Source organism: Staurois parvus, unplaced genomic scaffold, assembly GCF_062004578.1.
Source record: "Staurois parvus isolate SC_StPar_1 unplaced genomic scaffold, SC_StPar_1.0 ptg000414l, whole genome shotgun sequence".
Classification (NCBI taxonomy): domain Eukaryota; kingdom Metazoa; phylum Chordata; class Amphibia; order Anura; family Ranidae; genus Staurois; species Staurois parvus.
In genome coordinates this window covers 4,731,798-4,747,569 of record NW_028318210.1, presented here as the reverse complement: position 1 = coordinate 4,747,569, position 15,772 = coordinate 4,731,798, and the positions used below count along the sequence as shown (strand labels likewise).

General features: G+C 41.8%; 1 protein-coding gene across 5 annotated transcripts in view; it reads right to left on the bottom strand.

Moving 5' to 3' along the window:
* Positions 1-8,747: 8,747 nt before the first annotated feature.
* The window catches only part of PAPLN (papilin, proteoglycan like sulfated glycoprotein), a 149,165-nt gene continuing 142,140 nt past the window's right edge, over positions 8,748-15,772 (bottom strand). For all 5 annotated transcript variants that reach the window (XM_089686871.1, XM_089686872.1, XM_089686870.1 and 2 more), the window contains 2 exons: positions 14,231-14,406; positions 8,748-12,511 (listed from right to left, as the gene is read on the bottom strand). In XM_089686871.1, coding sequence (XP_089542997.1) covers positions 12,336-12,511; positions 14,231-14,406 — 352 coding nt within the window. In that variant the 3' untranslated portion in view covers positions 8,748-12,335. The remainder of the gene's footprint in view (positions 12,512-14,230; positions 14,407-15,772) is intronic.

The following is a 15,772-nucleotide window of genomic DNA, read 5'->3' as shown; positions in this document are numbered from 1 at the left end:
AGTGATGCGGGCGGAGATAGTGGGGGTGAGGTGAGGGGTGGAGAGGTAGATTTGGGTGTCGTCAGCATAGAGGTGATAGTTGAAGCCGTGAGATTGTATGAGTTTGCCCAGGGAGGAGGTGTAGATGGAGAAGAGAAGGGGTCCAAGGACAGAGCCTTGGGGGACCCCAACAGAGAGGGGGAGGGAGGGGGAGGTGGCACCATTGTAGGTGACACTGAAGGAGCGTCGGGATAGGTAGGATGAGAACCAAGAGAGAGCAGTATCTCCGATGCTACACATCCTACCTTCAGGATGACTGGCTGACGTTGTTGCCTTCCGCGAAATTTTCTTACAACAACTCGAATCACTCAGCTACGGGACAATCCCCGTTTTTTTCCAATTACGGTTATCATCCCACATTCCTCCCTGATCTGATGCCCGAAAATCCGGTACCTGCGTCTCAAGATATCTTGAATTTCTTTTCTGTCAATAACAAAACGATTCAGGAGGCCATCGCAAAAGCCCAAGAGGACAGTAAAAGGGCGTTTGACAGGAAAAGAAGAGGAGAGTTACTGCTTCAACCGGGGGATCAGGTTTGGCTGGCTACGACCAACTTGAAGATGCTGTGTCCTTCGAGGAAGCTAGGACCCAAGTACATTGGCCCGTTTCTGGTTAAACGAGTAGTCAACGAGGTGGCCTACGAACTCGAGCTTCCGCGAACCTTCAAAATGCATCCTGTGTTCCATGTGTCTCTCCTGAAACCATCCAGACCAGATCCCTTCCCGGACTGTGAATCCAGACCTCCCGAGGCAGTCACCATAGGTGAAAAGGAGGAATATGAAGTGGAGACTATCCTCAGTTGCCGAAAGAGGGGGGGCCAGACACAGTTCCTGATAAAATGGAAGGGTTATGGCCCTGAGGGGAACTCATGGGAACCCACCCAGAACATTCACGCACCCAGGCTCATCCGGTTCAGCGACCGCGGCCCCTCTCCCAGCGCATGCGCACTGGCGGCAGATCAAGCCGGGACACAGGCACTAGGTCCCGGCGAGCCGCGGCTGACAGGACGCCACGCATGCGCAGTAGGAGCCGCGGGTACGCCTCAGGCGTCCAATGACAGCCGGGGGCGCGTCCTGGCCGGCCAATGACCGTGCAGGGCGCACTATTTAAAGATGCCCTGCACTGTCACAGATTGCCGCAAGGTCTATCTGTGATCCTGAGTTTCTATACCTGTTTAGGTGACCCTGATTGCCCTGACTACGCTGCCTTCTCCTGTGATTTGACCTGGATTGCCCTGACTACGCTGCCTTCTCTTGTGATTTGACCCGGATTGCCCTGACTACTCTGCCTTCTCCTATTCTGACCCCCGGCTTGTCTGACCATTCTGCGGACTGACTTACCCTGTTGACCCTGCGTGTGACCTGACTACTCTTCGCCTGCCGATTCGGTACTCCGCTTACCCCCACGGGACCACGGCCCGTGACCATCCTGCTAGGTCCCGCCATCCTCTTCACATCTGGCTCTCCCGGTACCTGCATACGTCCCCGGAGGCTTCCTCTGCCACTGGTGGGCCTGCTCGGAGGTCGTGACCTGGCCCGGGTCTGTTACAAGTCCATCCCCACCATCAGGGGCCCTGGTGAAAGCACAGACCGGGCTTAGACTCCACGCTCTGGGTAGGTCTGTCAGTTGGCAGCCTGAGGCACCACCTGGCAGATCCTAACAGGGTCACTGACATCCCCAGTGACACCAATACAGTGATCAGTGCGAAAAAAAAAAACCACTCACACTGTACTAATGGCACTGGGGAGGAAGGGGTTAACTTTATTATTCACTGTTAGGGTTAACTGTGTGAGGGGAGTGTTTTACTAGGGGACGAGGGTGTGTACTATACGTAGACACACTGATCCGGACAGATAAACGCTTCTGTCCCGATCAGCGTGTCAGGAGCTATCGGGGAACTGACAGAAAGCACAGCTACTGCTCTCTGTCAGTGATTGCCGCTAATCACTGGGACATAGCCGGTAATGACCGGCTGTGACCCGGCGACTGACTTCCGCAGCCGTGATCGGTGGGACAGGTAGGGCGGCCGTATTTCTACAGTGGCTGGGCGGCATGTGTTTAAATGAAATATTACCATGTTCTTTTATTGCTTCACTGTAAAATCCACATTATGAAATATACAGGCCCAAGTGTTATTTGGTATTATGGTTCACATTATCTCCTGAACTTGTTGTAATATTCCTTTCCAAAACTCTTGGATTTTGGAACATTACCACCATATATGTGCCATAGTACCTTAGGGCCCCACACCCCCTCTAACATAAAGGTGAACTCTGTGTCGTTGCTTATGTGCTACACTAGGTGTGCAATACCATTTTACTAAGCATTTATAGTTAATTTCTACTATATTCATATTTACAGAACCATGTGTCAATCTGAATATTTTCTTTTTATCTTGCTCCTCCAATTTTATTCCAAGTTCTTTTTCACACTTCTCCAGGTACAGTGGAGAAGCAGATCCTGTTGTATTAGTAAATATCTTATAAATAAGATATAACAAAGTTATATGTTTACTTATTGTTTTTTGGCTAAAAACACGTTCCAATGGGTACATGTTCTGCAGATTTTTCAAGGAAGGGGTACGCTTTACTCCTAGATTATTTAATTCTCTCTCTTTCCATACAAAGGAGAAGGCTTTGTAAACTCGGTTTTTCTGACTTTGAAACTGTGATATTTAATATCTCAGATTTTGAGGGATTAATTTTCAAGTTTGATAATTCACCATAGTATTTTAAAATTTTCATTAGGTTGGGTAATGTTATTCTAGGGTTCACAACATAAAATAACATGTCATCTGCATAAGCCACAATCTTATACTCTACATTCTCTATTGAGATTCCTTTTACATCTATACTCTTTTGAACAGTCGCTAAAAGTGGTTCCAGAGAGATAGCAAAAAGCAGTGGAGAGAGAGGGTATCCCTGCCTTGTGCCATTATGCATTTTAGAAAATTGTGATAATGAACCATTGACTTTCACCGCTGCTGATGGAAAACCATCCAATTTTTTTATCCACTGAATCATCCTATGTCCAATTCCTAATACTTCCAATGTGTCCATCATAAATCCCCAATCAACCCTATCAAAGGCTTGTTCAGCGTCGATCGACACTACCAATGCCGAACCCCTCTCTCTCTTGCTTTTTTGCAAAGGAAGCAATGATCTTAATCCATTATCTCTTCCCTCCCTCCCTGGCACAAATCCCACTTGATCTATATGTATCCATTCGGATATCAACTCCGTCATCCTATTTGCTAAAACCTTTGCATAGAGTTTCGTATCTATATTTAAGAGTGATATCGGTCTGTAACTAGCACATTGAGATGGGTCTTTCCCCTCTTTCGGTATAATTGTAATGTATGCTTGCAGCGACTCTTCTCTCATAACCATCCCCTCTCCCAATGCATTCATATACCGGCACAAGCTGTTTTTGGAACTTCATATAGTATCTCAGTGTATAACCGTCTGGTCCCGGGCTCTTTCCTGTTGCTGTACTTCTCAGTGCCACACTGATTTCTTCCTGGGAGATTGGCTTTTCTAGGGCTAACAGCCTCTCCTCCTCTAGCCTGGGCAACCTGACCTCTTTTACGTATAACTGCCTTTTATCTTTTCTTTCTCCCTCTGGTTCTTTCAGATTGCTAGATGTTATATCATATAGCTTACTATAATATGTTTGAAACGTTTTAGCAATATCAGTGGTTGAATATACCATTTCTCCATTTTCATCTTTAATTTTATCAATACAATTCCTTGATTTCTTTTCTCTTACCCTTTTCGTTAAATATTTTCCTGGTTTATTCCCCCACTGATATCTTTCTTTATCCACCCTATTAAAAACTCTTCTAGCTTCCTGTTCCATAATATCCTTCAATTCCTGTCTTTTCAAAAATATCTTCTGTTGTATCTCTGTATCTATTTTCTTTTTATGTAGTTGTTCTAGGTCATATATTTCCTTAGTTAACAGTTTTATTTTCTTCTCCCTTTCTTTCTTTTTTTCGGCTCCTATTGAGATCAGAATGCCCCTGATATACGCCTTATGTGCTTTCCATATTGTCGCCACAGATATCTCTTCAGTCTCGTTGAGCATAAAATGTTGCTCTATCTCCTTCCCTAGTCTAATCTGCATCTCTGGATCCTGTATAAGGTTTCGTTCACACTAGCGTTGTGTGCAGGCGGCAGAGAGGTGTTTGGGAAGCGTTTTACCACTTCCCAAACGCCTCTGACAATTCTGCACATTGCAGCACACAGAGGCAAAATGGATGCCTCTGGTCGAGTCAGGAGGCGTTAAAGCTTCCTATTCTAGTCTATGGTGCTGCTCCGCAAACGCCCGGCCAGCGTTTGTGACGTGGTTGCGGGGCGTTTGCGGAGCAGTAACACCATCCATACTTCATTATAGGCATTTGTGGGGCATTTTTAACGCTCGGCAAATGCCTAGCAACCACCGCTAAACCGTGCATGCAGCGTTTGCCAAGCGTTAAATGCTCCGCAAATGCTGAACCAACGCTTGCCAAACACTATAGGGGCGTTTGGCAAGCGTTGGTAAAACAGTCAAGTGTGAACGAGCCCTAAGTGTTTAATTTAATTTCCACATATTTACTTTTATTCTCTTCCTTTCCCCATTTTAGTCTCATTGTAACAGGTGCATGATCTGATAATGACATACTTCAATTTTAGAATTTACCAAGGATTCCAGATGTCTGTGCTCTATCATTATATAGTCCAACCTTGAGTACATCCCATGCGCCGGAGATAAGGTATAGTCCTTATCCCTTGGATATTTAATTCACGATATGTCCATCAATTGACACTGATAAAGCCTTTTTTTAATCGATTTTAGACTTTAGGCATTATCAAAGCCCCCCTTGGCTGCGCCTTGGGGGACTGAATTTGGACCCTGCCATGTTTAAGATGTTTGGACTGGCCTGTAATGTTGCTTTGGGCACTGCATTATGAGTTAGGTACTCACCTAAATGTGTAATGAAATACAGTGAGTTAGCCATAGGGTGCTGTACATGTCTAGGGCCATGGCCCATCTGATGGTAGAACCCCTTTCCCTGATAACCTCTTAAGGGGTATGGCCACCATATCTGGATGAAGCTTGGGCCCTAACATTCACCCTTAGCTAACTGGGAGGACTGTAGGCTTTGGTGTTAAATTAGGGCTTCTGTCTTAGAGTTAACCATCTGAGTTAACAATGTAAAACAGGGCTGCAGCTGCTGGTATTCACTTTTACTGGTAATTTGGCATCTTTTCTTTGTCATTGTCAGTTTCTGTACCTCAATCAGAAACTACTAGTGTGCTTGCCCAGCTTGCTGATACAGCAAGGGAGAATGTCACCAGCACACAGAGGATCACCAGTATAGGTCCAAAAGTTAATGAACTATCACATAGTTACAGCAAGGCAATGTTTCAGAGTCTCGCAGGAACCCTTTACCAGGCATGTGACCACCAAGACTCTGAAACGTTGCCTTGCTGTAACTATGCGATCGTTCATTAAAACTTTTGGACCCATATTGGTGATCCTCGGTGTGCTGGTGACATTTTCCTTTGCTGATTCTGTTCGGTTCCAGTTGACGGTTGCTGCAGCACCCATTTATACACACAGCCATTTTTAATGCAGGAACGTGTGCGTTTGGGTTGTACACTTGCATTTTGCTGATACACACGTGTGAGGACTGGCTGCTGCTCTGCTGCTCTGCTCCATATCAGCACCTTGATCCTTTGATGTTTTGGGCTTCCACTGTCTCCAGTGGCTAGTCCCAGAAGACGTGACCTGTACTGCAGAGCAGAAAGAGTTCAAAGTACCACTTGTGGGGTTCAAACGGAATGGGGTCAGCAGACCTTGCCAATTCATGGTCACCTATCGAATCAGTAACAACCCCCTACAAGGTCTAAATTCTGCTAGCCCTTTTTAGCTAGTACTCTCTCCAGATGTCCTAGAAGTACTTACAATGAATGCCAGTCTGTCAAGCTCCGAAAGGAGTCCTAAATGTCCTCTTGATGCAGGCGACTTGATCAAAAGCCAAGCAAACTCAATGACCAACATCCTGGAACTCGAGGCAAATAGGTTGCCCCTCCAATGTTGGACCTCTCAGCTGGTCACCCAAACAAGATTCAGTCATACAAAGCCACAGACTTGGCCTATATAAACTAGTGGTAGGCACCAGAAGTCACAATGCTCAAAGAAAAGTGGTCCTGATGCTGGTTTGGGCAAAGCTGGCCCAGGATAAGACATACTCAGATACCTATCAGACTCTCTGTGGACCCCTCTTGAATCTCCTAGATCTTCTGTCACTGGGGCCAATCCACCATCCTGCTTCTCAATCGTTGGCTTTAATGGCTTGTTTTTTTAAGTCCAAGTTTGTTATTCCTATGCTTCTAATGGCTAGGAAATAATCTTAACACAAAAACTGCCATTGCACTTGGAAAGTGTATTTTGCGTGGTGTAAGGCTAGGAAATTCCATCCAAGTACTTCATGGGACGAATCCCGTCTAGATCTGTATTCAGCTTTGAGTATTATTAATGTCATATCTCATCCATAGTTATTCTTTTCCAAAGAATACTTCCTTCTCACTCTCTAGAGAAAACCTTTGTGCAGGGTGTTATTAACCTTGCTCCCCCTCTTTCACTTCCCAGTGAAACCATTGGATCTCACCCTGGTTCTCTTGGTCCTTTGGAAACTGCCTTTTGAACCTGTCAGGGATATTCCCCTTTCTACACTCACTCACAAGGTTGCCTTTCTCATTGCTGTCATCTCCATGAGGCAAGTCTATGAGTTAGCAGCCTTATCTTGTACAGTGCCTTTCTTAGTCTTACATAGGGACAAGGTTGTCTTGACGCCCAAGGCCTAAGGGTGTTTCCTCCTTCCACTTTAACCAAGATATTGTTTTTCCCTCTCTCTGTTCTCCTCTAAAACATTCCAAACATAGACTGATGTTAGGATAAGAGTCTTAACTCATGGAATGCCCATGTCCTGTAATGTACTCCAAGAATAGGACTTAGCAGAGAAAATTATTTGTTTACATATCTGTAAAGATTAACACTCAAATAATCTGTGAACCCCACATATGTCTATTTCACACTATCCTTATAACACAATGCCAGCACATTTATGGTTCATCTTACAATCACAGGCAGGCTTCATTTTTTTTTTCTTTTACAAGAGTAAACTATATTTTATATATATATAATTAAACATCGTTTATATTAAAACCATACAGAGAACTGAAGTAAACAGAAAAGCTGTCAATGGGCTTTGTTCATTATCATCATATGTTACAGGCACTCAGAGAAAATACTTAAAACCATTTACCCCCTTTATTATTTTCTCAATGTGGATTTACTGTTAATGTGGTTGAATTCGACAGGCAAATGTGTCAGGGAGATGAATTGATAAGAAAGTAAAGCAACTCCAAGAAATCTAAACATTCTCCCTTGCAATGGAGCTGCACCTGCACTGCAGGGGTTAACTGCTTGTTTATGTGTAGGGGATTAGTTAAAGTAGATTTACTTATCTGATCCTCCACTTTTACAGGTTCCTATGCACTGCTAGACCGGTCCTTGCAGCTTCTTCTCCCCATTCCTTGACAGTCTAAGGTTCTCTAAAGTCATCAAGACTGATGCAGGGTCCATAGCAGTCATGAGACACCATCAGGCTGTCCACTAAGGAAGCAAAGGGGAGCACTGTCTGCCAGGGCAGCAGGAGATCAGGTAAGTAAATCTGTTGTTACTGTACCCCTAGAGTAAATAAGCAGTTAATCTATCCATGTGTGGGCATAACTTCACTGCAAGGATGAATTTTTAGCTTTCCTGAACTTTAGTGTATGCAAAGATCTAACATATGAGATAAAAAGGGAAAGTTAGCACAGATAACATTCTAGGCTAGAAGCAAAGACAGTGCAAATTAATTAAAATGTGTTTTGTATTAAAGCAGAACTTCACTCTAAAGGCAAAGTTCCACCAGAAGTTCTCCCATAACCCCCTCCCCCCCCCCCCTCTCTGCAACCTTCTGGGACACGTCACTGGACTCAGAAGGCTGTGGGACCATTCACAAAGCACAGCACGGCTAGCGGCAGTGTTGACATTTGCTAAAATGTCTGCCACTTCTAAGATCAGGGCTGGTACAAACATAAATGGGCTGTATATATTTTATAGAAAGATTTCTTGCAGTCTATAGACATTCTGAATTTAGCCCTCATTGTATAAAAAAAGGAACTGTTACTCAGTGATGCTAACAAACATGGCATAGTAGAACTTGTTCAGGACTAGAAACAGACTAAACCCATGTTCAGCCTGTTTCCAAAGAAGGGGCTGTGCTGCCTTGCGTCTGAACCAATGAAAACCAACCCCCTCCCACAGTGCAAGCCAATGCTCTGATCAAATTTGATTTTCAAATTTCATAACGGTTGGAACACCTGAATTTTAAAATGGTTGTTTCAAGTTATTAAAATGTTTACACATATACAGTATAGATATTACAAAATCACATTTCCTGAAAGAACAATGTATATTTAAGATATAGCTTTGCTTTAAAACCTTGCTTTAAAACACATAGTAAATACATTCTTAAACCAACAATGTTATGTATATTAGATTATCATACACCTATATTAAAACTGAACACCATTTCCCTTACATTCTGCATAATAAACAAATGTAGATATTTTACTTTAGGAGACGAGCTTGAATTAAACAATCTGTTCTAATGCTGAATGTTAATTATATTTATTTTGTTTTCCAGTGTAAAATGTCTTGAGATTCTGTAGTGACATGTTGCATCCAAAATATTACATTCACGCTACTAGTCATTTTATTTTAAGCTAAATTGTGTATTAAGAGGACTATCATACAGCAAGTATTTTAAACTGCAGTTGAAAGCAAATGTACTAGATACATGGGTTGAGCATAGTATGTATAGTCTACACTGCGTAGTACATATTTGTATCTCTGTGCCCTCAAAATAACTATACACAGTTACTGCTGGCATACAACATGGCTTGTACAAGTGTACTTTAATGATAGAATTGTGCTTTTATTCAAATTGAATATTTATATGCAATGTAACTATAGTAAGTGGAGATGGCATTTTATTTTTATTATCCCTATTCAGACCAAAAATAGCCAAATTACATACATTTACAATAATTATATATTTTAATACTTAGATTAATTTAGCTTATCATTGTTTTAGTAAGACTGTAAAAGCCATATCAGCAACTGTTCATGTTTAATTTGTAGAGCTTCTGAGAGGTTTCTGCACAGATTTGGCTGCATTGGATTTGAAAGGTATGCTACAATAATTTTATCTACACTGTTCTTTTAAGCTGGCCATAGATGGATAGAATTTCAAATGAAAATTCTCAGAACATTCAAATGTTGTTTGAAAGACTTCATTTGCTTTTAACATTTGATTTTGTAATGAATGGACTTTACCGAAAATTCTATCATTTGAGAAACATTTTTCATTCTGCTCCTTTGAATTTTCTGAATATTATGGTCAAAAACCAGTGTCGATTTGAACCACTATTGATTAGAAAAATTAACAAACTTTTAGAACATTCTTTTCTTAAAGCGGAGTTCCACCTGGAAAAAAAAAAATCAGAAGCTACAAAAACTGTGGCTGCTGACTTTTAAAATACAGCCAGTTACCTGTCCCTCGGTCCAGGGGTGTCCTCACCACGGCTGGTTTCACTGGCCTTCTTCTCTCCCTGGCGCCGGCATCTTCAGTGTAGGCACCCGGTTGTGACAGTTTGCGGCTTCACAGCCGGGTGCCCACTGCGCATGCACGAGTAGCACTGTGCTTTTTGAATGGCCCCGTAGTGTTCTGGGACCTGTCACGTGTTCCAGAAGACTACGGGGAGGGAGGACAACTTCCGCTTCTGATCGCCTAGGCGGTCGCAGTGGGAGTGGGTGCTTGTCAAATTCGGGAACCCACTCCCCAAAGGTGTCAATTCTTAATCTGGAGCGGGGGACAAAGACTTAAAGCGGAACGTTCCCTTTTGTTTGAAATTCTACCCATTTATGGCCAGTGTTAGTATTTTTCATGTCCAGTTACCTGCATTTTTCTGCACTAGATAAACACAGGTCATTGCAAAGGGCACACAAAAAATAATGGTATTCTATGTGCTTGTTTACACAGCAACACAGAGTGATGTATATAAACGCAAAGCACTGTGCATAAAATGCATGCACATTACTGCACATGCATTTCCAGTGTATTTTTATGTGCAGCATGCTGTGAAAGGACACGAACATGTACAGTTTTTATTAATATGTATAAACATTGTCTAAAGTGTCATGCTCTATAATGCATTTCTTACATAAGGTTTGTAAATCCAGTAAAAATAGTTATTAGTAAATGTTTTAAATACATGTTAATGCATTTATTATTGGAATTATCAAGAATCAAGTGTGAGTTACTTATTTTGGTAGATGCCTAGCTGTTTGTGCTGTGTGCAGTTTTATCGCACACTAGTCAAATACATGGCAAAGTTGTGACTGTTTTTAAAAAGTTCTAAAATGCACAGTAATGTGTCTCTGTGAGGTGCAACCATAATTGTATGTGTATTGAGCCTTTCTGTATACATGAGTCCTTATACCGAGATAACATTACATAGTCCTGAATTCAGTATGTATTAAGGAAAACTATTGCTTGGTGTATGTTGCCACTGTGCATCAACATTGTACTTTCTCACTAAATTATCATTAAATAGAATTATATTACTAGTATGAACCTCTACTGACTGCCTTTGCTTACACTACATATTTATAGGCACAATTTATTCCTATAAAGAAAACTTAATAAGGACATCTGCACAAAAGCCATATTTTAATGCTACCTACATTAACACCAACCTTGAGTTATGTTTCTGCAATTATAGAGTGTATCAGTTTAACTGCCTATATCAGGGGTGTCAAACTGGCGGCCCTCCAGCTGTTTGGAAACTACAAGTCCCATCATGCTTCTACCTTTGGGAGTCATGCTTATAACTGTCAATCTTGTAATGCCTCATAGGACTTGTAGTTTGGCAACAGCTGGAGGGCCGCCAGTTTGACACCTGTGGCCTATATTATTTACACTGTTACACCCCCGTAACCCCCAAGCGAGCCCCTCCATTTACTAAAGAATAGGTCCACTTTTTGTTTGCAGCCTGTTATGCTGGCCATGGGTTATTACTGCTGCAATGTCAGATGGTCAGGTTATTATCTTCATCTATAGTAAGACCACTGCTTCAGCAAATTTTGCATTTTAGCCACACATTACTGCAGAACTTTAACATAACCCTCAGACCTTGTGCTAACCAACCATAATAGTAAACCACTCTGGCCAATTGAAGCCACCCAAGGCAAAAATGGCCAAATTGGTATGTCTGCTGGCAATCTGATTATCACCCTTTACTTCCAGAATCATCTAGACAACAATTACAATGGATACACCCACAGTAAAATACAAGTTTAAAAGAAAAGTTTGAGCTTGATATATAAAAGTGTAAATTATGTCCAAAGCAACAATTTAATTATTTTCTTCATTTTTAATCCTATACCAAAACAGCCATAATGACATATGGCTGCTGTGGGCAGCACACTTGCCTATGAGGCACAAGCTATCTTTTCATTTTGGGCTTTAGAACCTATCATAGCAGTGTTTTAACAATGGCCACATGCGATCAAAATGGTGGGATGCCCAACTATATTTCTTATGCTATTCAGCGAATTTTGGCTTTTTTTATTTTTCTTTATAACTGGTTTAAAAATACATTTATTTTGTCTCTTTTATATGAAATGTCAGCAAAATAAACTTAGTTTACTCTTACAGTTGATGTTGTGTAAAATGTTCTAATATATTCTATAATAAGTTTAAAAAAAAAAATCTAAGTCAGACCAACAAAATAAGTACACACTTGCTCTAGTGCTTTGTAATTTAAATCTGTTATAAAACAACATACATGCTTTAAGAATCTGTACATTTTAGGGATTATGTATCAAAGGGTGTAAGGTTAACAATTTTGTTGCTCTTCATTTTACTAATAAACAGCTTTAGAATAACCTCTGAATATGTGTATGTATAGTGTTATCTTGACCAGATATTAATATCCATTGTTTAATACAATACCAATTTGAGAAACTTGATACATATGCCCTTTACATTTGTATGTCGTTTGTTATAACATTGTCCGGACAGGATCCAAAATCACCATTTATTTTGTTTTCATTGAGCCCAATCATAGGTAAAATCGCATTAAGGTCACTTAAGCCTAGTCGTAGTTATAACCAAAGACATCTTTTGGAAAAGTCTCTCAGCCGTTGTGTCGTCTATGGCTGTGTCCTGAGCCATGTTTGGAGCAGCTGGCACAACAGAAGCTGCTGTAGTACTCATTGTTACATAGCTGAGCATAGACAATTAGGTCACAATTGGCGAGCTCGGGGTGGTCAAGGCACTCTGTGTTTGGGTCCGCAGTTTGAACTGAAGATACTAAATAGAAAAAAACAAATTTTTTTTTTTGTAGTTATCAGGTTACATAAAAGGTTATTTGCACAGGTATGCACTTTATTTTTGATTTGGCACATAAATTGCACATTCATTCAACACGAAACTCCAGCCTACACTTTTTTTTCTCAGGCATACAATGCCGGGCCTTTAATCCTTACCATGGGTCATATGCAGTTACCTTTCGGAAATTGCACACTGACAAAAAACTATATCACCACTCCCAATCTCAGCTAGAATTAGTATATTTGCTAGTAACCTTAAAGGATAATTTCACCTTTGGGAACATGTTACACCTGTTTTTAGGGTGGAACATGTAAGATGTTCCCATAGCCGCAGCTGCCACCCTACACCCCTTCGCCCTCCTTCTGACAGATAGCATGGGGAGACTTCTCCTTGTATTATCTGTCAAATTTGAAAACAGCGCATCATTCATTCATGGACATCCATGAATGAATGAACTGCAAGTCTCGACAGCCTTCGCGGCTGTTGGCTTGTAGTTTTCAGTGAACCACCACAGTGCTGTGGAGTGCCGTGGTAGTTCATTGAATCTTCCTGTCAGTATATCTGCTTGCTCATACATCCCGTATGGCAAGGAGATATTCTGACAGGTCTGCAGGAGACCTGCATGGCATCAGCTATCTACTGATCGCTGGTGCAATGCTTTCCAGGCTTCTGTAGACAAAAATAATAAAGGCACATTTTTCTTGCCTGAAAAAAAATGTGCATTTATTATTTTTGTCTAAAATGTGAACTCATCCTTTAAGTAATAGAACTCTTCTCTCTACTGAAAGAAGCTTATCTTTTTCTTTTAGAGGTTTTTTTTCTGAGATGATTCTCCTATCAAGATTCCTGGCAGCATCAAAACTACTGGAACCCCTTTTGTAGTATTTGGATTGGTTGACTTATTGGTTAAGCCTGGGGGGACTGGACCTGGACTTCATTTGGATAAAGATGCAGGGCTGGCCTGGAATGTTGCTTCAGGGACTGGAGCGCCTGTGCAGGTGCTCACCTTGAGACATGGTCCATCGCATTTAGTTAGCTGCAGGGTGCTATATAGATAAAGGCCCATGGTCTGCTAGCAGCAGAGCCCAGTCCCTGAAGACCTCTTTGGGGGTATGCCCATTCTGGAGGGCAAAGCTAGGCTGAGGTCTCATCCCTTGCATTCTGCCTCCCTTGTGTTCTACCCAGACATCTGCCCTGGGAAGTGCAGGGCTCATACCCTTTAAATCTGCCTCAGGATGCTAGCACTCCTGTGCTTTTGCCACTGAGGGAAACTGGTTGCAATACATTAAACAGTGTATCACAGCCATGGATGAGAGACCCACCCTTGCCACTGACAGTAATCATTGTTTATTGCCCACCAAGAAGGCTCCCCCTCTCCTCCCATGCTGGCAGAACACAATAGAGCTGCAGGAGGCATTCCCTCATCAACGCTGACTGTGTTGATAGGGAATAAAGCGATTTTCTTTCCTTCCACTCGTGGTGGAAGGAAAGAAAATCAAATCCTCTATAGACTGATTATTCTTCTTTACTTGTGGCAACTACAGTACAATTCCCCAATAGCCTATTTTTGAGGCAAAGGTTAGCCAACCAGCTGTATTTTGTCCACTTAAACGGTTTTTGAATTCTTTCAAGCATTCCTTTACCCTGTTTTCTAATTGCAACAAACAAGGGGAAATAAGTATTTTTTAACTGACTTACCCATTGGTTTATTCCTGTTCACCTTGATTTCTGCACTGGCACTGACAGAGTGACTGCCACTGTATGCATTGCATGTATATGAGCCTTCATCTGCAGTCTTGGTGTTCCTTATTATCAAGCTGCCATCATGAGACACATACGTGTGACTGCCATCTGGCTGCACTGGCACACCATTCCTGTAAGAGGCAGACATGTGGGCATATGTCAACTGTAGCAATTCTTAATGATTTGGAAGAAAACTACACCACTGCTGATGTTTGTTATTAAATTGCTAAATGCTTGGCTGTTATGCTGATGCTCTAGCTTCACTACCCTACAGCAGAACTCCAGTCAAAATTATGATTAAAAAAGGTAAAATAATAAAACCTACTTTTGCTGCAATATTTACCTTCAGTCCAGAGATTTCCCTGCTGTACTTTTTCTGTCATTAGATGTTCTAAGTTTGAAGGCCAGCATCATTCAACTCTCTTTCTTGGAGCCCAGATCATCCTAGACTCACGCAAACCTGTGACTGGACAGCGAAAAGAAGTTGCACATTGATAAACTCATCAATGTGTCACTCTCTCTTCCTATCAGCATATGGACTGATTGGCTCCTTGTACTGCTTCTTCCTCTCACACTCCAGCCCTGCTGTACAGGGACTGCAGTAGGCTGATACCAGGTCAAATTGCTTTAGGTAGTAAGTTCCACGAGCAGGGCCCTCACATTCCTTCTGTACTGAAACGTATTGTAATTGTACTTTCTCCCTTATATTGTAAAGCGCTGCACGAACTGTTGGCGCTATATAAATCCTGTATATTAATAAGAATAATAATTCAGGTACCTAAAATGCCTGTATTTAAAAAAAACAATTACATGAAATGACATTTTCATGATTACAGAGCTGCATTTATTTGTGTGTTATATCTGCCTAGAGTTCAGCTTTAACTAAGCCCAAGATGAGTATTCAAAAGGATGCTTTTTTTCTAACTGATCAGTAAAACTCAGCATGTTTTGGAGCATGCATTGCTCCCTCTTCAGAAAACATGTTGCATTGTACCGATTTTAATAAATTTGTGACTTTCGTTTATCTAACATTATTGTGATCCACCTCCTTTCTCTGCACGGTGTGGACCCCCATTATCCAACAGTATGGTTGTTAAGCACGGTACACCCTACCTTGGGATGTGTAGTTGAAGACCTCTTGGAAGTTAGTTGTGAATTCCTGCTATGTAAGCTTGTCAGCTGGGACACAAATTAGTGTTTTGTGAGCCATTTGCCAAGATGAGCTTTTGATTTCAGTTTTCCTGTTCACCTACTGATACTCTTAGATGCACTCTGCCTTTGTTTTTCAGTATAAATTGTGAAAACTGACATTTAAATGAGCAGTACGTCATGGGTTAAACCAGCCCAGGCTATAAAATTCACAGGAAGAGATATAGAAGAGCTGTTCAAGCAGCTGGCACTGGCCAACATGCAGAGTTCTGGTGCAGAAGCAGCAGGCCCTGGCATAGCAGCAACTGGACCTGAAGCAGGTGGTCACAGATCACCAAGCAAGTACCT